Source organism: Pseudorasbora parva, chromosome 7, assembly GCF_024679245.1.
Source record: "Pseudorasbora parva isolate DD20220531a chromosome 7, ASM2467924v1, whole genome shotgun sequence".
NCBI lineage: Eukaryota > Metazoa > Chordata > Actinopteri > Cypriniformes > Gobionidae > Pseudorasbora > Pseudorasbora parva.
The window spans coordinates 3,164,937-3,191,672 of record NC_090178.1 but is presented as its reverse complement, the minus strand read 5'-3'; the positions used below and the strand labels follow the sequence as shown (position 1 = coordinate 3,191,672).

The 26,736-nt window shown below is 40.0% G+C and overlaps 1 protein-coding gene across 1 annotated transcript in view; it reads right to left on the bottom strand.

The window, feature by feature from the left end:
* The window catches only part of LOC137082531 (inactive phospholipase C-like protein 2), an 89,091-nt gene that overhangs the window by 16,775 nt on the left and 45,580 nt on the right, over positions 1–26,736 (bottom strand). Inside the window, exons 3-5 of the mRNA XM_067447772.1 lie at positions 26,056–26,259; positions 15,364–15,439; positions 1,379–1,488 (exon numbers count right to left, since the gene is read on the bottom strand). Coding sequence (XP_067303873.1) covers positions 1,379–1,488; positions 15,364–15,439; positions 26,056–26,259 — 390 coding nt within the window. The remainder of the gene's footprint in view (positions 1–1,378; positions 1,489–15,363; positions 15,440–26,055; positions 26,260–26,736) is intronic.

Below are 26,736 nucleotides of genomic sequence, written 5' to 3'. Positions count from 1 at the left end.
CAAATATTGAGTTCTCTTTCAAGACTTGCGCTTAAACGGACTAACTCACACAAGAAGTATGTCAACATGTCCATCTTGATGAGTATCCAAGCAGACATAGTCTGAATATGCCTTAAGAGGACTTTATGCAGTCGAGAAAGACGACAGAGCCTTCCATTAGGTCTTAAAGGGGCAGTAACCTTTACTGCTGTCGGTTTAGTGTCAAACAAAAGATAAGGTCATCACTCACTGTTCTTGATTAAATAGCTTTTGTAAGGATTAGTCTTTAATTTAAACAGTTAATATGCATTTTACATTTGATTAGCCTACTTTATTCAATTTCTCTACCTAAAAACTAATGTTAGACCTATAAAAACCAGGAAAGCATTGTTAATTACACTTCAAATATTTTTTCCCCAAAGTTAATTTGTCATTGTAGGCAGTTATCGTCACGATGATTTCATTTCAAGTGTTCGTTTTTTAAATAAGTTTAGTTTTAGTTAGTTATTTGATGCTATAAAAACGGCTGTGTGATGTCATGATTGACAGCTGAGATCGCTTCTCTGAGTGAAGAAATTGTCACTGAGGCACTAACAGACTTTTTTTCTGGATTATTGGGAGCAGATTATTTAATTTAATTTCCATAACTGTTTATTTCACACCAACATAATTAATTGTTCTGCATCTGCAACTCCGGTCCAGGAATTTTTTAATTTTAATGTTGCACTAAAATCTAAAAGTGAAGATTTTATGTTATTTATTACTTGATTGTTCAAGCTACCTCACAGAAGTGCTCTGTTTGTTAGAGTTGTTGAGTGTTAAAATAAGGTGAATAAAATAAAAAATAAGGGACATCCTGGTTCGTTTTTTCGCTCTTCTTTATTCTTTTTTTATGTATTATAGAAGTATCGGATCGGGACTCGGTATCGGCAGATACTCAAAATCAAATGACTCGGACTCGGAGGCAAAAAAACCTGATCGGGACAACCCTAATATATATATTTCAGAACCAGCCACTATCAAAACAATACCTGCCACATTCGGCAGATGCGGGTGTGCCGTGGGCCAGATATCATCACTGGCGGGCACTTTTGGCCCAGTTGCCGACCACTGCTCTAGGAAATACCAATCTAGTTAATGATGTTCTATTACAGGTTTTGCTTTTTATTGTGCAACTTCGTATTGAACAATATTAAACAAACGTCCCTAAAACTGCCACACTAGTCGTGAAAATATTAATATGCATCATATGTAAGACGCTAACTGTAACACATCACAGCGTTTTAAATCAGAAAAACATTTGAATGTTAAAATCTTCTTATGCTAATATATATGCAAATCGTCATCTCAAAACAGGGACTCATTTTTCACAGGTGTGTAATGTTTCGTCTGTGCTCACCTTCAGAATTGTGATGTTCCAGGTGAAGCTCTCTACGGATTTGATGAGTTTTCTTCCCTTCAGTCCTTCTTTCACCGCCATGTCATGTAGATTCTCGTGAAACTCCATCGCTGAAACAACAGATTTAGAGGATCAGATGAGAGCTGCATTTATCACAAATACATTATAAATCAAGAAATATTCCTCCAGTGTGAATCATCTGTTGTCTATGTGAATATATAGTAAAGTGTGATTTATTCCTGTGATCAAAGCTGAATTTATCATCATTACTCCAGTCTTCAGTGTCACATGATCCTTCACTAATCACTCTCACATGAGGATCTGATGATCAACAAACATTTGATAGTGGATAATAGTATAATATATGATGAACTGACAGTAACAAGGTTGAGCTGTTGACGCTCCGCAGCCTCTCGAGGAGAAATCACAACACGAGCGCCACTCATACAGAGAAACTGCTACAGTTTATATATTTATAACATATGATACAGTTAAAGAACATCGCACAACCAAATGTGCCGTTTTCCTGAATACCATCACGACTGAAAATGACACAGATTTCATATGACTGTTCCATAAACTTTAAAATTAAAATAAAATTTTTAAATCAATTAACATTTAGTCACTTACATTTTAGATGCAATATTGACTGTTTTTGTTCCGTTTCAGCAGCGAAAATAGATCACAGCAGGAATGTAACACATTTAACAGCAACAGTGTGTGTGTGTGTGTGTGTGTGTGTGTGTGTGTGTGTGTGTGTGTGTGTGTGTGTGTGTGTGTGTGTGTGTGTGTGTGTGTGTGTGTTACTAAAGGATTCAGTGTTTGAATTAATTGCTTGAATGAATAGACTCAATGGCTCACTCATTAAGACTCACCTGCTGCCACCTATTTAGTTTCATGTTCAAACATACTTTCTGAAATTTCTTAAGCCGGTATACCTTGGTGATCTTGTCATCTGTATGCAAAATTTAGTACACTGCTGTCATGTAAATGTACCCTGAAGGCACACACACACCAAGAATGATAACTAAAGATAACTGTATATTTGCGGATTAATTAAGTCAGGATCACCAAGATATCCTGGCTTAATCCCTTATCCTAGTTTTGTGCAATAGGCCCCTGGACTTACATCAAAAGTCCATAATCAAAAAATATCTTATTTACATTGTGTTGGCACAGTTAGTTATGATGAAAGCATTCGACTACAATGATCATCACTGCAACCTTTCATGCCATAATATGAATATAATGCTATAGATCAAAACATACTGCCATAATCAAGTCTCACAACAGCCAATCACAGCAGTGGGCATTTACACTGAAGTCTCACAGCAGCCAATCACAGCAGTGGGCGTTTACACTGGAGTCACAGCAGATACACCCCTTAAAGCACAGCGTTCAAATTAGAAGCTAGCCTGGATGCCAGCCTAACTTAGCCCCGCCCACAACATTTTTAGGTTGGGCGGTTCGGTCTGGCCTCTCTCCATAGAGCAGTAATTATCCCCAAACAGAAACTGTTCGGACCAATGAAATCATCAGGGCGGGCTTTAGACGATGACGGACAGATGATCAACAGTAACGTAATCATCACGTCATCAAAAGGGCTTGGATTATATTTACTCGAATCCTAAACGGAGAGCTTGTTTGTATCTGCATTCACCATCACAATTTCTCTCAGAAATGATGATCATGTTGGGTAAGTACTCTGTGTATCATTAAATTATTTTACAACACTGGCAAAGATCGTGTATTCCAGCCTGATTTCAGCACGCGTGCAGACAGGGTTGCCAAGTTTTTACAACAAAACACGCCAACTACTAGCCCTAAACAATAGCTTCTCGGGGGGTTCTCCGGGGAAAAAATGGAGTTTGTGGGGTAAAACAAAGTGTTATTTTGGCAAGGTTGCCTGCTAAAATTCGCACTCATGGGTCTATATAACACATAATAGTCGCTTCAACCCGCGGAAAAAACGCTGATGACTTGGCAACACAGTACAGTTGAACTCTGTTGACATTTGACAATGCGTCGCTTCGTTGCTCTGATTGGTTGTCGGTCTGTCCAATCGAGGTCTTTCCTGGTTGGGTTGAAACACGCCCCTTAATCACAGCCCAATGGAGCATCAGACTCATATTCTGACTAGAGTTGAGTATCACCACGTCAGGCTAATCAGAAGCTAAATCAGGATAGAAAAATGTAATTGTAAACAATGACAATTTATGATGTTAAAATTATAGCAACATAAGTGCACCCCTTGACACATTATTAGAACAATGCAGTTCATGACCCCTTTAATACTTCTGTCAATTATTACTTGGTTGTGGCGATATTTTGAATAAACATGATCTATTTGTCTCACAACTGAGTACAACATTGTGTTCGTGAGACATGCAGAGCTCAAACATCGGCTGGCAACTAGTCATGCTTTTCAAGCTTTTGTACTCCTACAAATTTAGTTACCAAGATCAAAGAAACGCTGGGATGTGGGCACACGGTTCCAAAACACATTCACTTCCTGTCACGAGGCAATTTTCTTTTGCTGGTTGGGATTAAAGCCTGGTGGGAGGCGTGAGGACGAGGCCTATTGTGGCAAATACAGCAGATCACTTCATTCATCCAGAAAACGGAGAGTTTCTCCTTGAGCCGCGCGGAACAAACAAGGACGGTAAGCGCTTGTGACATGATCAGAAAACAGGTGTGTAGTAGAGACAGGAGGAGAGATAAAGACGGGAGGAAGCAGAGATGAGAAGATGTGGGCGCAGCAGACAGACATGGAGTCCTTTCAGACTGCATTAACATCACAGCGAAGAACACCGAGGAGATTTCACCCGCTCGGTTCCTGTCTTTCTCTTCCTTTCATCGCTGAGGAACGGACACGCAGGAGAAGGAACATCACTTTTTGGTGATAGTTTGTCGTGCATGTGGCCTAGCCTGACAAGCCAGACCCACATCAAGATGTTTGGTCTGGAAACTCACCATTGACAGCTCAATCTGAGGGGCAGATAAACGGTCGTCTTTTAAACTCTGCACGTGATTGGATAGCGCTACAACCAACCAGAGCAACGTGAAGTGGAGCTCGTTGACAGTGCCATTGCGGAGGGAGACTATCCTTTCTGGTGATATCACAAAACAAAATGCACACACAAATGCAACATGTCCTTGCTCTTAATATACAATCATTGATTAACATTTTTAAGAAGAAAACTATGAGAGTGGACTAGAACTCGAAACATTTAAGACAATTTACTAAAAGTCTACCATTAGATCCCTGAGAAACTCAAATATAAGGAGCGGATGTACGTATTTATTCATTCATTCGAAGAATCTTGGGAGTAATAATATATTAATGTTAATGTAATTAATGTTCAAATTCAGAGGAACAGGTAATGTTCAGAAGAAACATTCACGTTGACGAACTGTTAATAATAAGGTTTGAGAAGATTGAATCAGGTGTGATCTTTTTTGTTTTTGTGGAATACTTGATGCAGCCCAGCCTGAACGGAGTCTACCTCCAGCACCCCTCAGGCAAATTAATAATAATAATAATAGATTTTATTTATAACGCACTTTTCATTCCCAAGAATCTTAAAGTGCAACAAAGGAAAAGGGAAAAATTGAGTTTGAGACCCCAGCCTTACACTATGGGCCTTATTCATTAAAGGTCCTGTTCTTCGTGATCCCATCTTTCAAACTAGTGTGTAATGTTGCTGTTAGAGCATAAATAATACCTGTAACATTATAAAGCTCAAAGTTCAATGCCAAGCGAGATATTTTATTTAACAGAAGTTCCCTTTCAAAGCCTACAGCGAGCGGCCGGTTTGGACTACACCGCTGCACTTCCTGCTGTGATGACGTCACTAGAACCGTTTGTTGACTAAAGCTCCGCCCACAAGAACACGCAAAATAGGGGGCGTGGTCTCGTTGCTCTCCCGCGTGGAGAAGAGCGCGCATTCAGCGCTTGCATCGCCCCGTTATGGTAAGAGGCGGGACCTTTCCGGGCAAAGTGCGCTAAGCTGCTGTCCAATCACAACACGGGAAGCGCTGGCCCAATCAGAACTCATTACGTGTTTCTGAAGGAGGGACTTCATAGAACAAGGAAATCATCAGGCCGTTTTTAGGACAGAGGAAACAGCGCTGTACAGATAAGTCAACTGTGTGAAAAATACTGTGTTTTTTTACACGCGAAACATGAACTCATGTTATATTGCACACTGTAAACACAATCAAAGCTTCGAAAACACGCGGGACCTTTAAACTTTCGTAAATATATGAGCAAATTCTGAAAATAAACTACAGATAAAGAAAAAATTACAAAAAAATGGAAAAAAGTTACTACAAATTAATTCATAAAAAGCTCACAAAATTACAACAAAAGCGCCCAACAAAATATACAATTAAAAGATTAGTTTAACTATAATAAAACCTATAATAGTATTTTAAATAACACCGTTTTTGTGGGGGGAAAGCACATAACCAAAAAACTAACCAAAATATAAAAAAGCTAAATCCAACTATAATAAAAATGTAGTAATAATAATAATAATAATTATATAATATTCAAGGTCCCATTCTTCGCGTGTTTTCGAAGCTTTGATTGTGTTTACAGTGTGCAATATAACATGAGTTCATGTTTCGCGTGTAAAAAAGTCCCTCCTTCAGAAACACGTAACGAGTTCTGATTGGGCCAACGCTTCCGTGTTGTGATTGGACAGCAGCTTAGCGCACTTTGCCCGGAAAGGTCCCGCCTCTTACCATAACGGGGCGATGCAAGCGCTGAATGCGCGCTCTTCTCCACGTGGGAGAGCAACGAGACCACGCCCCCTATTTTGCGTGTTCTTGTGGGCGGAGCTTTAGTCAACAAACGGTTCTAGTGACGTCATCACAGCAGGAAGTGCAGCGGTGTAGTCCAAACCGGCCGCTCGCTGTAGGCTTTGAAAGGGAACTTCTGTTAAATAAAATATCTCGCTTGCCATTGAACTTTGAGCTTTATAATGTTACAGGTATTATTTATGCTCTAACAGCAACATTACACACTAACTAAAGTTTGAAAGATGGGATCATGAAGAACGGGACCTTTAAAATAACACTGTGTGAGAAACTGCAATTTAAACTTGCGGTACAGGCAATAAACAATAAAGCATCACAAGAAACTACTAATATTATTGCACTTATGGTGTTTTTTTTGGAGATTGAAACATGTTTACCAGCTCTTTCCCAGGGAACGAAACAGCAAAATCATCAGAATACTGCAAACGGCAGCACATTTTCATGCATCGACTTGCACACTTGGTGTTCGGTGACTTGGCATGCACAGTTAAGAGATCAGGAGGAATCAACACCTCCATAAACCCTGAGCTGTGTGTGTGTATATATGTTGTGTGTGTGAGAGTGTGTCAGAGTGTCCATGTGCGTGTGAGTGAGTGTGTTTGTTAGAGAGAGAGTGTGTGTATATATATATATATATATATATATGTGTGTGAGAGTGTGTGTGGGAGTATGTATTGTGTGTGAGAGAGAGTGTGTGTGAGAGACTGCGTGTATGTGTGTGACAGAGAGAGTGTGCGAGAGAGTTTGTGTGTATGTGTTGAGTGTGTGTGTGTGAGAGAGAGAGAGACTGTGTGTGTGTGTGTGTGTGACAGAGAGAGATTATGTGTGTGTGTGTGTGTGTGTGTGTGTGTGTGTGTGTGTGTGTGTGTGTTTTAAATGCCTATAAACGTGCTAGGCTCTCAGCGGTGACAGTCTTCAGCTGTAAACCTTCCCAGAGAGACGCCGGTCTCCAGATGATCTCTGGCCAGTGAAGCAGCGCCTCAGCCTGAGGGAGGCGCGTTTGACTCTGCACAGACAGAGCAATAATGCTCAAGAGAGGGCAAGCCATTGCCGTAAATAGCACTGAAGATTTGCATTCATTCCCGACGCTACTTTCACACTCGGTTAACCTCCGGCATGTCTGCGAGCCCCTCAGATCCGACGCCGGTAAGTAAGGAGAGGAGCCGCGGGTTAATGATGCGTGCCGAGGAAGGCGGCCAATGGCGCTTCGTGGCAGGGGTTGCCTAGCAACATACTGTAGTCTGAGCGGGAAAACCCGGGCTGTCATTCCACAAGGCATGCTCCGTGACACCGCGAAATAAAACCGCAGCCCTGAATGCACGTGCGAGGCTGGCAGTGCACTTCTGAGGCATCACTTCAGAGCCTTTTATGTGCTTTAAATGACTTCATTTCTCACAAATGCCTGTAGTCTGGCACGCCTCATGCACCGCAACAACAGCAGTGGCAACATTTTCATGCAAACTAAAACATGCCTTTTTAACTGCACAAATAAAGCTTTACACAACTAGATTAAAGATGCAATGCACTAAACAAATTAAATGTCAAATTTTCAGAAGATCTTTAGTGTTGACAAAAGAGAGCAATATGAGTTAAGAGAAGTTTCATTTTGCCTTCAAACAACAGTCTTCATGTCCACTAGAGCTGCACGATTAATCGTTAAAGGATGGCGATCTCGATTCAAACACTCACACAATCTCATTTCTAAATCAGATCTGTGTTGGCGCTGCCGCTGATCCAGAGAGATCAGTTCATCTTTTCAACCACACAGGATCATTATTTCTGTGTTATAATGCTTCAGATTATCACAGAAAGTACTGAGAGTTTATAGTTCAGATATAAACACTGACATCTACGCTAGCGATATCAAAATAGAGGAAATCACCTCTGTGACATAGCACTTCAAATAACCGTTATATCAATTACATTGTTACGCCAGTAGGTGGCAACAGGTGACTGTTAAAAATGTCACTGAATCATTCATTAATTCGTTCAAAAACACTGATTCATTTAGTAATGACACAAGTGAAGTATTTATGAATGAGTCATTGTATCATTAATTCAAGAGATTTGTTAAAAAACACTGATTCATTCAGTAATGACACTAGTGAAGTCTTTATGAGGGAGTCATTGAATCATTCACTCAAGAGATTTGTTCAAAAGCACTGATTCATCCAGTAATGACACTAGTGAAGTCTTTATAAGTGAATCGTTCATTCAAGAGATTTGTTAAAAAACATTGATTCATTCAGTAATGACACTAGTGAAGTCTTTATAAGTGAGTGAGTCATTGAACCATTAATTCAAGAGATTCATTCAAAACCGCTGATTTATCCAGTTAGGAAACACAGGGGCAGGGCCTGGTTGAGTTAGTTAGTTGCTGAATCTGGCGGTTATGGTAAAGTGTGGGACAATTCCCAAACCTGTGCAAACGCCTGACCAATCACAACACACTGCTCCAGCCAAAACCAATCAGAGCACAGTGTGCGTTTCAGAAGGAGGGGCTTCATAGAGACAGGAACTAAACAGAGTACCTGACAGACTGGGAAGAGAGGAGCCGCAACAAATGGAGAATGTGAGGAAATAATCAACATTCAAGCAGGAAAGCCGTTCTAGAGCCTTAAAACAACAAAGACGATTTGGAAAAATGGCATTATAGGTCCACAAAATCCAAATTAATTTCCAATTAATTCTGCAATTAAAGTTAAAATCTCCACCACACCCCCCAATCTGGGACAGTTACTATCCCCTTCTGGTAGAATTTGGTACTAAATCATTATGAAGCCAAAAATTGTTTTTTGTTTTCTTACACTAAAAATGTATTTTTCCTTGAATGAAAAACGAATTCAATTAAAAGGGAATGGTTAGTCTTGGTCTGCATGCATGTAAACCCACAGCCCATAACCACAGCTTCCGTACAAGCAAGCAACTCCCGCTGACATCAGGGTGATAGCGCACACATTTTCAAATATTTACAGCAAAAGTATATCCTCCATAAGTCTCTTCGACAACTGGAGCACTGGCTGGAACTGCTTTACTCCAAAGAGAGCATGTTATTTACTCTGCTGAGGATCAATACTGGTTGGGTCTTTTGCAGTGCCCAGTTTTGATTATACAATCCTGTCGATGCCAGAGTTTTCCACTGGATTCCAGTGGGGAATGGGCAAGTATTGCCCCACTTTTCCCATTCAATATTAGCAGCTTGAGCTCATCATACAGCTCCATCAGTCCATCTCTGCCTCTGATCCGCCACACCTCAACTGAAGGACAAAGCTCCTGCCGGTGGGCCGTTCTACCACATTTATCAATGAGCCAGCCAGAGACGAGCTCCTTAAGAGAGACAAGAAACCACAGATTGATTTACAGTGTTTACTGCAGATTAGACAAAGCCGTTCTCCGTGCACTTGTACTGGGACAAAAGACGATGAATATTTGATGTGGCCACAGAGGAAATCAATAAATCGTTGTGGTTTCGGCTCACTCGTAACACAGGACTTTAAACTGCATTTACAGCAGTGAGAAATTACAGTGTTAAGCAGAAGAAATCAAAGATGGAAGTGGCTGAGTGATGGTTTTATGATGAACATACATTTTCTGAAGGAAGCCTGAGTGGTGTCAAGTCTGATAACTTAGAAAAGTAACAGCAAGCCTTTCCTTTACAAGTAGTGTGATTTTAGGAATCAAGATAAATGTCATTTTTTGCTACTCAAAGACTTAAAGGTGCCCTAGAATGATTTGAAACTGTTAAATTGTTCTCTGATATCTACATAGAGGGTATGTGGCTTATTTAAAGGCACAAATTGTCCAGATACAGTTTTGCAGGTCCATTTACAACCCTATAAATTGTCCCTAGGATGTAATGCTCTGTTTTCACCTTATTTGGAAGAGTCATGAATATTAATGTTGAGCTCTGCTCTGATTGGCTTATTTCAGCAGCTCACACAAGTTCAGTTGTTCACAGAAAAGCTCTGATTGGGGGATTTAAATGACTGAAATCTGGTAACCACAAGCATGAACACTCTTCTTTCCCTCCCACAAAACCAAAACCAGTGCTTTTAGTTCCAAGTTTTTGTTTTTTTAACTACATTTTAGACTCGTCTTTTTTTGTCACCGATATTGCATGTTTATAAAACGTTAGTCACAATGTAGGCTACACAGTGACTGTGATGTACTCGGAAATACAAGCATGCAAAAACATCATACTTCAGTTCTCAAAAATATATATATATATATATTTTACCAAATTAAAAGAAGCCTTGTCAAATGACTATCGTTTTAACATATGGTGGAGAAGGTGACGTTAGCTAGAAGGATTGAGTGAACGATCTGTTACTCTACGTTAAATTAAGCTTTGCTACACTGTAGCCACTTTTAGGCGTGGCTACTGTAGCAGGTGGAGAGTTTGGGGCGTGGCTACTGTAGCAGGTGGAGAGTTTGGGGCGTGGCTACTGTAGCAGATGGAGAGTTTGGGGAGTGGCTACTGTAGCAGGTGGAGAGTTTGGGGCGTGGCTACTGTAGCAGGTGGAGAGTTTGGGGTGTGGCTACTGTAGCAGATGGAGAGTTTGGGGTGTGGCTACTGTAGCAGATGGAGAGTTTGGGGCGTGGCTACTGTAGCAGGTGGAGAGTTTGGGGTGTGGCTACTGTAGCAGGTGGAGAGTTTGAGGAGTGGCTACTGTAACAGGTGGAGAGTTTGGGGCGTGACTACTGTAGCAGATGGAGAGTTTGGGGAGTGGCTACTGTAGCAGGTGGAGAGTTTGGGGCGTGGCTACTGTAGCAGGTGGAGAGTTTGGGGCGTGGCTACTGTAGCAGATGGAGAGTTTGGGGAGTGGCTACTGTAGCAGGTGGAGAGTTTGGGGCGTGGCTACTGTAGCAGGTGGAGAGTTTGGGGCGTGGCTACTGTAGCAGATGGAGAGTTTGGGGAGTGGCTACTGTAGCAGGTGGAGAGTTTGGGGCGTGACTACTGTAGCAGATGGAGAGTTTGGGGAGTGGCTACTGTAGCAGGTGGAGAGTTTGGGGCGTGGCTACTGTAGCAGGTGGAGAGTTTGGGGCGTGGCTACTGTAGCAGATGGAGAGTTTGGGGAGTGGCTACTGTAGCAGATGGAGAGTTTGGGGCGTGGCTACTGTAGCAGATGGAGAGTTTGGGGCGTGGCTACTGTAGCAGATGGAGAGTTTGGGGCGTGGCTACTGTAGCAGATGGAGAGTTTGGGGCGTGGCTACTGTAGCAGGTACCTGTTGAAACATGCCTTCACAAGCACCTGTAAGAGCCTTGATTGTGATGTTTGATTTGAGGGAGCTGAGACGTGTGAAAGACATTTACAAGATATGCTTTTTTTTTTTTCGCTAGGTGCCACTACTGTCATAGAAAATAAATACATCACCTTTAACAAGCATCAGTAACTGCTGTGCATCAAGATTTATTTACCCACTATTGAAGCCAAACAGCACAGGAAACAACACATGGTATTGAAGCAATTGGCAAACATAATGATCGGTTTGCCAAAACAAATGGTGGTGCGTGGTGGTGCGTTTGGGTTGTGATAATTGCTCATCCAGAGAACAAATAATGAAGTCTAACAGCTTCCTGTGCCAAGATTCCATCAGCTATGATCAATGAAACACACTGCCAGCCTTCCGCATCGATCACCCGTCAATCAGTCTCCCAGCAACAAACCAAAGATGCAGAAAAAATGAAAATTATTATCAATGTTTCAGCATCACAAGGTTTTATGAATGCATTAGCACATGAACAGATAAAAGGCAATCACATCAGGAATGATTCAGGCATTTCTTTTTTTCACTTTGTCACATCTAATAAAAACCAAACCTTGGTGAATGGTATGATTAGCCTCAGTATAATTAACTCTTTAAAAAAAAAAATATATTTGCCAGCTACCGCCAGGGTTTTTGACTATTTTCACAAACATGTTATAGCCCATGAAATATTTTGTTTTGCGAATATCTGATCATGCAATATGCCCAAATAAAAAGCTAACCGTCTTCTTTTAAACAAAAAAAAACTTTTTATTCTGTCTTCATGCATTATTTTTTAATCAACAATTGTTTAATAAAGTTTAATTTAAAAAGCTATATTTTGATTTAAAATCACACGTGTGAAAGACTGACTCTAGATCAGATTCAGAGATGATCAGACACAGATGAGGAGATCGAGTCCATCTACACCTCTAATGCTTCAGTCCTGCTCCTCATCCTGCTCCTCATCTCATTCACTAACATTAGATAGATTAGATTTATATGATGATTAATGATCAGAGATGATCAGACACAGATGAGGAGATCGAGTCCATCTACTCCTCTAATGCTTCAGTCCTGCTCCTCATCCTGCTCCTCATCTCATTCTCTAACATTAGATAGATTAGATTTATATGATGATTAATGATCAGAGATGATCAGACACAGATGAGGAGATCGAGTCCATCTACTCCTCTAATGCTTCAGTCCTGCTCCTCATCCTGCTCCTCATCTCATTCTCTAACATTAGATAGATTAGATTAATATGATGATTAATGATCAGAGATGATCAGACACAGATGAGGAGATCGAGTCCATCTACACCTCTAATGCTTCAGACCTGCTCCTCATCCTGCTCCTCATCTCATTCTCTAACATTAGATAGATTAGATTTATATGATGATTAATGATCAGAGATGATCAGACACAGATGAGGAGATCGAGTCCATCTTCACCTCTAATGCTTCAGTCCTGCTCCTCATCCTGCTCCTCATCTCATTCTCTAACATTAGATAGATTAGATTTATATGATGATTAATGATCAGAGATGATCAGACACAGATGAGGAGATCGAGTCCATCTACTCCTCTAATGCTTCAGTCCTGCTCCTCATCTCATTCTCTAACATTAGATAGATTAGATTTATATGATGATTAATGATCAGAGATGATCAGACACAGATGAGGAGATCGAGTCCATCTACACCTCTAATGCTTCAGTCCTGCTCCTCATCCTGCTCCTCATCTCATTCACTAACATTAGATAGATTAGATTTATATGATGATTAATGATCAGAGATGATCAGACACAGATGAGGAGATCGAGTCCATCTACTCCTCTAATGCTTCAGTCCTGCTCCTCATCCTGCTCCTCATCTCATTCTCTAACATTAGATAGATTAGATTAATATGATGATTAATGATCAGAGATGATCAGACACAGATGAGGAGATCGAGTCCATCTACTCCTCTAATGCTTCAGTCCTGCTCCTCATCCTGCTCCTCATCTCATTCTCTAACATTAGATAGATTAGATTTATATGATGATGATCAGAGATGATCAGACACAGATGAGGAGATCGAGTCCATCTACTCCTCTAATGCTTCAGTCCTGCTCCTCATCCTGCTCCTCATCTCATTCTCTAACATTAGATAGATTAGATTTATATGATGATTAATGATCAGAGATGATCAGACACAGATGAGGAGATCGAGTCCATCTTCACCTCTAATGCTTCAGTCCTGCTCCTCATCCTGCTCCTCATCTCATTCTCTAACATTAGATAGATTAGATTTATATGATGATTAATGATCAGAGATGATCAGACACAGATGAGGAGATCGAGTCCATCTACTCCTCTAATGCTTCAGTCCTGCTCCTCATCCTGCTCCTCATCTCATTCTCTAACATTAGATAGATTAGATTTATATGATGATTAATGATCAGAGATGATCAGACACAGATGAGGAGATCGAGTCCATCTACACCTCTAATGCTTCAGTCCTGCTCCTCATCCTGCTCCTCATCTCATTCTCTAACATTAGATAGATTAGATTTATATGATGATTAATGATCAGAGATGATCAGACACAGATGAGGAGATCGAGTTCATCTACTCCTCTAATGCTTCAGTCCTGCTCCTCATCCTGCTCCTCATCTCATTCACTAACATTAGATAGATTAGATTTATATGATGATTAATGATCAGAGATGATCAGACACAGATGAGGAGATCGAGACCATCTACTCCTCTAATGCTTCAGTCCTGCTCCTCATCCTGCTCCTCATCTCATTCACTAACATTAGATAGATTAGATTTATATGATGATTAATGATCAGAGATGATCAGACACAGATGAGGAGATCGAGTCCATCTACTCCTCTAATGCTTCAGTCCTGCTCCTCATCCTGCTCCTCATCTCATTCTCTAACATTAGATAGATTAGATTAATATGATGATTAATGATCAGAGATGATCAGACACAGATGAGGAGATCGAGTCCATCTACACCTCTAATGCTTCAGTCCTGCTCCTCATCCTGCTCCTCATCTCATTCTCTAACATTAGATAGATTAGATTTATATGATGATTAATGATCAGAGATGATCAGACACAGATGAGGAGATCGAGTCCATCTACTCCTCTAATGCTTCAGTCCTGCTCCTCATCCTGCTCCTCATCTCATTCTCTAACATTAGATAGATTAGATTTATATGATGATTATCATATAAAGCGTTTTATTACAAATAAAGGAAAATTAAGTGTTTGGCGGGGAAAGAGTTAATTGTGTCTGTTTTCAAGATAAAATTTTGATTTGTGAGATCTGAAGTGAAGACGAAGCCAAGTCCCTCGCTGTATACTACATTAAACACGTCAATAACAAAACAAAAAAAATATCAATGCAATTTCAAAAGGCCACAGATGCACCTTAAAATTGCATGAATGTTTGATAAAACAGACACCGGCTTTCTTCTGCATTTAGTCGTTCCCTTTCATTTCAAGCGAATGCAATTGAGCCTGATCTCTGCATCGTGCAGCTGTTGGCGTCACCATTGATCGCAGGGCTTTGATAGGCCATAGATGTTTACCCTTTTAGTGCCCTGTTAATTAAGAGAACAGAGAGCGGATGACTCGATTGAGAGTCAAAAAACCCTGCTTGAATGGTGTTTGAAAAGCATCACACAGGTGAAGAGAAAAGCCTGCACAATGAGCCCTATACACAATACTGTGGCATAATCAGTTCATTCTCTTTGAGCTTTTTTAGTATGAACACACTGGTGTTTTCTGCACTATTTCAGAGGGAGCTGCGATCGAAGGGACGCGTCGATCGGCTGTGTTCCAAGAAACATCCCTCCCTTGTGGAACAGTGTTTTTCTCGCTCTCTCTCTCTCTCTTACGGTTTTTTCATTCTTACCTGCTTTCTGGACTTGCAGTATCCGCTCGTACACGCTGTCAGAGTTCTCCAGCAGTGTTCGGCTGGTCTGGATCATCTGTGAACACAGGAAAAAGAGAGAGACGTAATGAGCATCTGTGCGGTTACTGTCGCGATCTGATGACAGCTCGTTTGTAATGGCCTGCAGATACTCGTGTATAATCAGAGGTCACACAAAATACAACACATGCATCCCAATGACATGAAATAATTAAATTAAATAGGTAGAAATAAAATAGTACAATAAAGTAAAATAGTAAAATAAAAATCTTACTTTTTTCTTAAAGGAAAACATGAATGTATGCCTGAATATATGGACGATATTATTAGAAATTATATCAAAGGTCATATGAAACTTAACATTACATAGTAGTAATATCATATACATTACTGCAAATTAAGGTTACACATTTGTATGTGTATATGTATATACACCAATCAGGCATAACATTATGAATGACACTGATGATCTCTTCATCGCGGCTCCTGTTAGTGGGTGGGATATATTAGGCAGCAAGTGAACATTTTGTCCTCAGAGTTGATGTGTTAGAAGCAGGAAAAATGGGCAAGCGTAAGGATTTGAGCGAGTTTGACAAGGGCCAGATTGTGACGGCTAGACGACTGGGTCAGAGCATCTCCAAAACTGCAGCTCTTGTGGGCTGTTCCCGGTCTGCAGTGGTCAGTATCTATCAAAAGTGCTCCAAGGAAGGACCAGTGGAGAACCGGCCACAGGGTCATGGGCGGCCAAGGCTCATTGATGCACGTGGGGAGCGAAGGCTGGCCCGTGTGGTCCGATCAAACAGACGAGCTACTGGAGCTCAAACTGCTCCAGAAGTTAATGCTGGTTCTGATAGAAAGCTGTCAGAATACACAGAGCAGCTCAGTTTGTTGTGTATGGGGCGGCATAGCCGCTGACCAGTCAGGGTGCCCATGCTGACCCCTGACCCCGCCGAAAGCACCAACAGTGGCACGTGAGCATCAGAACTGGACCACAGATGGAAGAAGGTGGCCTGGTCTGGTCCGGGTGTGTGTGTGTGGCTTACCTGGGGAACACATGGCCCCAGGATGCACTATGGGAAGAAGGTGAGCCGGCGGAGGCAGTGTGATGCTTTGGCCAATGTTCTGCTGGGAAACCTTGGGTCCTCCATCCATGTGGATGTTACTTTGACACGCTCCACCTACCTAAGCATTGCTGAGACCATGTTCAGCCTTTCATGGAAACGGTATTCTGGTGGCTGTGGCTCTTCCAGCAGGATAATGCTCCTGACACAAAGCACAAATGCTTCAGGAATGGTTTGTGGCCCCACCTCACAAGTTAAAGGACTTAAAGGATCTGTTGCTAACATATTGGTGCCAGATATCACAGCACACCTTCAGGGGTCTAGTGGAATCCATGCCTTGATGGGTCAGCAAAAGAGGGGCCAACACAAGATTAGGTCATAATTTTATGCCTGATTGGTATATATAGCCTCACCAAACCACTATTCTTTTTTTTTTAAAGTAATAAAAACAAATGTTTGTTAATTTTTTTTCCGCCAATGCCAGGAAAAATATGAACTACTGGCCTGATGAAGCCTGCAGAAAAAACATCTATTTTAGGCTGTGAGGAAGAAGATGGCCGTTGAATTAATGAGGAAAGTCATGGCAGGACAGGAAGTGGGGCAGATTATGTAATAGATATGCTCTTTTGTCGAGCCTGAACCCGCACTATTCTAATGAGGTGAGCAGATTCCTACATTTAATTACGCCAGAGCATTCACATACACACACACACACACACACACACACACACACACACACACACACACACACACACACACACACACACACACACACACACACACACACACACACACACACACACACACACACACACAAACTAATTCAGACTGACATCTCAGCATAGGGCCGGCGGCTACAGATCCTGCACCAGACCACATCATAAAGCCATAGTCAAAATCAACAAACTCTCCTTCTGAGACTCAACATGCAAAGAAAAGCGGACCTCTACACTTATAAGGGTTTCTTACACACTCTTCACGGACTCTCTCTGACCCGTAATATTACTAATAAATGTGTTTGCTACTGTACATTTAATACCTCTAACCTCTGTTATGATTTACTGGCATAGTTCCTCAGCCTCAAGTCTCATGCTCATTCTGACCTTTAGACTCTGGAAATGCTGGCACGCACCATGAAAACAAAGAGCTTACACTTTAAAAACACAGCAGGCTGGGAAATGTGAAGCCTCGATTTTTTAAACGTCCTGCATTAAACATTTTGAACCTATTTAGGTTGAAATGATGGTTCATTTATTCAATTTCAGCGCAAATATATACATATCACACTGTATTTTTTATGATTTACAGAAATCTCTTCTGCACACCAAAGCTGTATTCATTTGATCAAAGTTTTAGATTTAAAGTACATTAAAATATTGAAATATTATTCCAGTGTAAATCATCTGTTTTCTATGTGAATATATAGTAAAGTGTAATTTATTCCTGTGATCAAAGCTGAGTTTATCATCATTACTCCAGTCTTCAGTGTCACATGATCCTTCACTAATCATTTTCAGATGAGGATTTATGATCAACACACATTTATGATAATAAATCAAAAGAGTTGCTGTTTTTAACAGTTTTTCAGAATTATTTAATAAATAGAAAGTCCAAAAGAATTTGAAATAGGACTGTGTTGTTACATTATAGATGTATTTACTGTAAAATGTAATGCCCCCTTGGTAAATTTCCATTTGAAAAAAATCTTACCGACCCCAAACTTTTGACATATCAAAAATCATAAGTTATAGGGATGATTTTCACAACTTGTGTGGTGCAATTTCTATGACAATGAATCAGCAGACCTTGCCATCTTGTGCAATGCACACCAGGGCCGGAAATGAACAGGCTCGGGGTAAAAGTGCCCCCAAAATTCAAGATACAGGGCAAAAAAAATGTCCTTGTTTGTAGTTTTTGTTTTTAATATTTATAACAGGATATAGTTACCACTACCAAACATGAGCAAAAGTTCTGCTTTCCTCAACATAAGCACTATTGCAAATGTAATACTGCTCTTGTTAGTCTGCTTCATCATACTCCGATTCTAGTCAGAATATGAGTCTGATCCGGCTCCATTGGGCTGTGATTATGGGCCATGTTTCAACTGAACCACGAAAGAAAATGCCTCTGCACTACTAGGCCTGTCGCAATAATCAGTATATCGCACAATATATGTGCATGACCTCAATCATTTTTTTGTGATGCAAAATCGCCCATTATGTTCACATGACAATGAAAGTCACAAACATTTTACTCGATTGTGCTGTCGTCTTGTATGTTTCTTGGGCAATATCTTCACACATAGAGCGGTTATCCACAGGTGAAAAAACGCACCATTTGAGACGTTACAGTGTTTTCCTGTCAACTACTGACAGTTTGGAAGAATAAGCCCAAATGGACTCGATCTCAAAGCCGCGATCCCCTGTTCTGGTGCACATATAAAGGTCAACGCAGAATGACGAGTCTTAAAGCCGCTTCACAAGGGAAAATGTTTATTTACTATTTCATCAAAATAGTATGAAAGAATGTACAGTTGGGGACACTAAAATTAATATCCGAGTTATTCAACTAAATATACAAATTAAATTGATTAATTAGGTCATATTTAATTCTATAAACTAGCCAAATCTAGCATATATTGCAATATTGTCCTGTTTAACACTGTGAAGCTGCTTTGAAACAATCGTCATTGTAAAAGCACTAGTTGATTTGATTGATTGATATTTATTCATTTTTTTATTTATTTAGGATCATATTTTTTTTACCTTTAATTTCCATGATCTACGGCATCTTAGCTCAAAATCAGCACTTTATTGTCAAGTGCATTTCTATGTGACAAAAGTCCCTGTGCTAGTTTTTTTATACATTATTTTTTTTATTTAAGTCCCTAATTCTAGCAAAAACATGTATGAGGCTGGATTTGTCCGAATGGTGGCAAGTATACATTTAAATTCAGCTGAAGAAACAGTATTAGCTGAACTTTAATTGAATGCAGTCAGGGATCTCCTCCAGACACTGGTCATTATGTACCGCAGGTCAGTCTAATTGAATTGTACATCCCTATAGTGGCTAAAAGCATTGCAGGGTCACTTGTCAGGACCAGATTATCTTTCCGTGCCAACAAAGAGAAGAGCAGCTGCTTTAGTGTCTGATGGGCGAGCTCAAAAGCTCTCGCAGAGATCAATCATGAGGAGGATGTGGCGACTTTCCAGGAAGTCGGGCGGAGCACACACTTTCTGATGCCCCCGCCACGTGCTGATGGTCGCCTAGACCTCACAAATGCAGACAGAACTATTTTTTACACAGTTTTACTCTCAGACAGTTTCTGGAAGAACCTAGATTTGGCCTCACACAGGCAAACAACACTCAAGAAAATGTAAATATCTAGTAAGGTGACACTAAAACTACTCACAGTACACCGTTTATAGTGGCCGTCACATCTGGAGTAACTTGGGGCCAAGTATCGTGATCAATGGCACACTGGGGAACATTCATGAATGCATTTGAATGAACTTGAATTAATCAAATTAGGTGAAAATTCACAGGAATAACTTTCACTTTGCTATATATGCACTCAGAACACAGCTATTCTAAGTTGTAATCCTTTTTCACAGTTTTACTGTATTTATGATCAAATAACTGTAGGCTTGGTGAGCAGAACCCAAAAATGTTATTGGAATTGCATTTCAGAAAAATAAATGCACTTTTTTTTAGGCCTGAAAAACCAGATTCCCTGATATATTTCCTACCAAACAGTCACTTTTTGGTTGTATGCGTGACAGAAGCCTTGTGCACACACAGCTGCAGCATCTGCCTCATCGCTGACATGCCCACTGTCATTACATTACTAATGGCTGAACAAATTGCAGCCTTGGTGGCAGACAAACCACTATAAGGGGGTATTTATAGAGCGGGGGACCAGGAGGAGGACAACAGCCACCCCTTGTTCAACTGGTGCACAAACAGTGATGCTTTTCCTCGAGGATTAGCATATCGTTCAGATAATTCACATGTTATATGTGTGTTGTAATGGGAAAATAAAAAGAGCTTTTTTTTAAGATTTCAGTAACAACATCAGCCCCCCAAAATGCTTTGGTCACACTTTATTTTACAGTTCAATTCCTTACTATTAACCAGTTGCTTATTAGCATGCATATGACTACGATATTGGCACTCTTTTCTCTTTATCATCATACTCTCCTTCATAGCGTCATCAAGCTTTTGTATCGTTTTTAAGAAATGTGCCCTCTAGCAGCAAAAACAAAGATTGTGCCTTTACATTTATTCATTTAGCAAACGCTTTTATCCAAAGTGACTTACATCTGAGGAATATAGGAAGCAATCTGTCATGAACGAAGAGGCGAAAAATCATAAAAAGTGCCAGAAATACTACGTTTTGGACATTACACAGATCACCACAAGCAAGAATAGGGAGGAAATAGAAGACCATATATTTATATCTTTTTTTCCTCAAAATGGGCAGAGGATCACCAATTCCCCAATGCTTTGGCAAAAATAGTGGAGCAATATCAGAAATTCTCAGAGAAAAAAATGCAAAGAGTTTGAAGTTATCATCATCTACAGTGCATAATATCCAAAGATTCAGAGAATCTGGAACAATCTCTGTGTGTAAGGGTCAAGGCTGGAAAACCAAACTACATGCCCGTGATTTTCGGGCCCTTAGACGGCACTGCATCACATACAGGAATGCTACAGTAATGGAAATCACAACATGGGCTAAGGAATACTTCCAGAAAACATTGTCGGTGAACACAGTCCTCTATAGGTCTATAGGTCAAAAAATAAGCCATTTCTAAACATGATCCAGAAGCGCAAGCGTTTTCTCGGGGCCAAGGCTCATTTAAAAATGAACTGTGGCAAAGTGGAAAACTGTTCTGTGGTCAGACGAATTCTTTTTGGAAAACTGGGATGCCATGCCATCCAGACTAAAGAGGACAAGAACAGCCCAAGCTCAGTTCAGAAGCTGCATCTCTGATGGTCTGGGGTTCATGAGTGTGTGTGGCATGGGCAGCTTACACATCTGGAAAGGCACCATCAATGCTGAAAGGTATATCCAAGTTCTAGAACAACATATGCTCCCATCCAAACATTGTCTCTTTTTCAGGGAAGACCTTACATTTTCCAACATGACAATCCCAGACCACATTATTGGATCAATTACAACATCATGGCTGCTTAGAAGAAGGATCCGGGCACTGAAATGGACAGCCTGCAGTCCAGATCTTTCACCATTAGAAAACATTTGACGCATCATAAAGAGGAAGATGTGACAAAGAAGATCTAAGACAGCTGAGCAGCTAGAAGCCTGTATTAGACAAGAATGGGACAACATTCCTGTTCTTAAACTTGAGCAACTTGTCTCCTCAGTCCCCAGATGACTGTTATCAAAAGAAGACACAGTGGTGCCACACAGTGGGAAACATGGCCTTGTCCCAACTTTTTGGAGACGTGTGGATGCCATGAAATTATTAAATTATTTTTCCCTTAAAAAGATACATTTCCTCAGATTAAACATTTGATATGTCATATATGTTGTATTCTAAATAAAATATTGAAATTTGAAACTTCCACATCATTGCATTCTGTTTTTATTCACAATTTGTACAGTGTCACAACTTTCTTTGGAATCGGGTTTGTACATCACAGCATCAGCTCATTTCTCAAGTGTCTGAAATGGATCAATAAAGGATTCTACAAAAAAAAAAAAAAAATATCTAAAACCGGCCTTTCCAGGAACATGCTATGATTGGTCAGACGGCCAAGTCTGTTGTAATTGGTCGACTTGAAACCAAATCTCTATTACCATATCTTAATTTCAGCACATCCTCCCCTGTCACGAACAGTAACGATAACGTCAGTTTTACCGCCTCAATCTCAACAAAGTGATTTGCGAAAGAAAAAAGCGTCTTAATATGAACAACACCAACCAAACTCTTCCCAGTCTCAGATACAACTACAACATTTGAGGGCTGGGCAAAAAGACACTTTTCAGCCAATGAAAACCATAGGCTGGCATTATGCAAATTAGTTACAAGCCAACTGGAAATACTGATGTCTTTCACGCAATAACTGACACTGCAGACTTTTACATTCACAAAGCTAATATCTGAAAATAGTCAGTAATAGTTAATAAAATCAGTGAGCTAATAAATAAGCAAGTATTTGACATGTTACAAAATCTGGTCTCAAATGGATCTGTTGTGGACCATTTCTCTGACGATCTTCCTGAAATGAGAGCTTTGAGACTTTATTCCGCTCCTGCTCATCAAACTGCAAAACCGGCTTTTCTCTGGGCAGTTTTCCCAGGAGTTTGAATTTACAATTTGTGATGGTGCATTACTCAAACATAAGCAAAAGCAAAATGATCATGACCCATGAATACAGACCTGGTTTGGGCATGGTTGCATCTTTACAAGCCATCAAATCTGAGTCAACACGTATTCAGAAAGCCCATGCATTTCCCTAAAGGCTGCATAAAATCATCCAAACTGCGAAACGTGCGCCTGCAGAATTCTGTGTTTGTTGTTGAATATTTGTATCTCTAATTTCTCTCAAACTCCCCAAATACAGATCACAATTAGGGGTGTGCAATATTGACAAAAAAAATGTTTTCAATATTTTTCTCGATACCGATAATTAGGTGATATTTTGCTGAGTGTGTTATTGTGCTGGTACCTTGGTGCTGGTGACCAGCTGACTCCTAAAGTTTTTGAAATTCTTCATATTCTGTGTGGTGGCCAGTTCAGCAGTGACAGAAATCATCTTTTCCAAAAAGTTTAAATGTATTTTTTCCTTTTATGGTCATTTTTACTGATTCGTTCAAAAAGCTGATTCATTCAGTACGGAAACACTGTGTGTGTTGCTCAGAGACGCGATTAGAGTGCTATGACTTTATTTTGAACTATTCTAGTTGGCGAAATAGAGTAAAAATGGTAGGGATGTCCCGATCAGGTTTTTTTGCCCTCGAGTCCGAGTCATTTGATTTTGAGTATCTGCCGATACAGAGTCCCGATCCGATACTTCTATAATACATAAAAAAGAATAAAGAAGAGCAAAAAAACGAACCAGGATGTCCCTTATTTTTTATTTTATTCACCTTATTTTAACATTCAACAACTCTAACAAACAGAGCACTTTTGTGAGGTAGCTTGAACAATCAAGTAATAAATAACAAATTCTTCACTTTTGGATTTTAGTGCAACAGTAAATATAAAAAAGTCCAGGACCGGAGTTGCGCAGAGCAGGAAGTACAACGGCGATATCAAAAGCACACCCATACTCTCATAGATGCAGAACAATTAATCATGTTGGTGTGAAATAAACAGTTATGGAAATTAAATTAAATTAAATAATCTGCTCCCAAAAATCCTGAAAAAGTCTGTTAGTGCCTCAGTGACAACTTCACTCAGAGAAGACGTCGATCTCCGCTGTCAATCATGACATTACACAGACGTTTTTATAGCCTCAAATAACTAACTAAAACGAAACTTATTTAAAAAACGAACACTTGAAATGAAATCATCGTGACGATAACTGCCTTCAATGACATAAATCAACTTTGGGGAAAAATATTTGAGGTGTAATTTGACTGAAGTGTAATTAACAATGCTTTTCAGGTTTTTATAGGTCTAACATTAGTTTTTAGGTAGAGAAATTTAATAAAGTAGGCTAATGAAATATGCATATTAACTGTTTAAATTAAAGACTAATCCTTACAAAAGCTATTCAATCAAGAGCAGTGAGTGATTCCTTATCTTTTGTTTGACACTAAACCGACAGCACGGCTACTGCCCCTTTAAGACCTAATGGAAGGCTCTGCGTCGTCTTTCTCGGCTGCATAAAGTCCTCTTAAGGCATTCAGACTATGTCTGCTTGGATACTCATCAAGATGGACATGCTGACATACTTCTTGTGTGAGTTGGTCCGTTTAAGCGCAAGTCTTGAAAGAGAACTCAATATTTGCGCGCTGTGAGACGAGTGCGCGCTTTCGGATGATGCACAGAGACAGATCAGCGCGCGCGCTCTCATTCGCGTCTTCTGGCGAATATACACGGGTGATATTAGCGCTGTTGTAATGTATCACCGAGGAGCCAGCACGTGTATCCATCTACAGAAACATACATAAAGCATTATTTTCAAGTTACAACCCATATTATTGATGCGTCATCATGCTCAGCTCACCCCAGAATATACATTATATCCGAGTCCTGATCGGGATGTAACGTCCGATTCCGATCGAGTCTGAAATCACGTGATCGGGCCCGATTTCAGATCATGTGATCGGAACATCCCTAAAAAATGGCCAATATGGTGTCTAAAATGTAAGTCACCTAACATTAAATTCTTGTTTAGTAAACTTGTATAAAATCAATATCACGTGTTATCATGCTGATATCTGGATTCTTCCTGTGATATCTGTTAAAAATATAAAATTATCTTGCATGCAGTGTGAAAGCGTGCACCCACACTAGTCTAATCTTCAAGACTACATCACGTAGTGTAAGCGCACACACACTCTCTGGGTGTGTGAGGGATATACTCGATAATGTCAGATCGCACATCGTTAAAACAATTATCGCAGATGATATATATATCGCACACCCCTAATCACAATAACACATTTCAGTCACATAAAGCTATTGTGTATGCAATAATTAGAATTAAATGCAATCATCATTGAACTAAAGTTAAATAATGCCACTGATGCTTTACATGAAGTTTCATAAAGGGTCCTGCACACTGCGATTTTTCAAAATCCTTTGCGAATGTTGCTTGTCATTAATGTCAGACTGTACGATAGTCAAGGAGTGCTAAAAACAGACCCGTCTGAGGTCAAATTTGATCGCAGCGGTCATTAACCGCAGCGCTTCACCGGCGGCTACCGGTGAACATGTCAAAGTAACAATCAAAGACTTCAGATTTTTGCCGAGGATCAGAGGAATCTTTTAGGATTTGCAAAATTTGTCTCAGACGGCCAAATCATGGCAAAAATCACACAGTGTGCACCCGGCTTAATTGAAGAACTTTGCAATATTAAAACTGGTCTTGGTTATTCCTGTGAAGCTGCTTTCAAGCCCTTAAAGGGTTAGTTCACCAGGTTTGTTTTTAATCCTCAAATGAAGATTCAAACGGTTATGAATCAGCGAATTGATTCATGATTCGGATCACCAATGTCACGTGATTTCAGCCGTTTGACACGCGATCCGAATCATGAATCAATAACCGCTGATTCATAACCGTTTGAATCTTTATTTGAGGATTGAACACAAACGCGGAAGAGAAGCCAATGCTGAATAAAGTCGTAGTTTTTGTTATTTTTGGACCCAAATGTATTTTGGATGCTTCAAGAGACTCTAATTAACCCACTGATGTCTCATATGGACTACTGTGATGATGTTTTTATTCCCTTTCTGGACATGGACAGTATAGTGTGCATACACTTGCATACGCTCTCGGACTAAATATAAAATATCTTAAACTGTGTGTGAAGATGAACGGAGGTCTTACGGGTGTGGAACGACATTTGGGAGAGTCATCAATGACGTCAATTTCATTTTTGGGTGAACTAACCCTTTAATAGAAATGTACTCACCATCTCATAAGCGGTGACCATCTTCTTCAGGACCTCCGGCAGCAGTCCCTGGGCCTCCATGATGGGGTACTGCTCTCTGAGGTTGAACACCAGAACCGGGCTTCCATCCGGCCCAATGAGGCGCGGCGACAGCGCGAGGATGCACTGCTTCAGGTTGGCCACCGCTGACAGACCGCACAGCTCTTTAAACGGCACAATGGCATTCTGTGGAAGACATGGAGGTCGATGGGTCAGTGTTTTGCAGCACAGGATAATATCCATCACCAAACATGCACGATTAATTTAAATAAAACAGAAGTTACAATATGGCTCAGAGCGATTAATCAAATCACAATGTATTTTTGTAATTTAATTAAATACATATGAACAAGTGCTGCGGGTTTCAGAGTAAAGCATGGCTGTGAGTTTGAGTCGCTTTAATGTGCATTTGTAAATGCAATATGCATCAAAATAAATATCAGTATTGTAATTCTACTGTTGCAATATAACCATTTTTAAATTATATATTTTTTCTTTAAATACTTTCCTTAAATTTTATATTGTAAGTATAATTTTATTTAGCTTTTATTTAGTATTTAAAAAAATATTCTTTATTTAGTAATAACAATGATTATTATAATAAATATTATATAATTTATTATTATTATTTTTATTTATCTAAATGTAAATATTATTAATGAT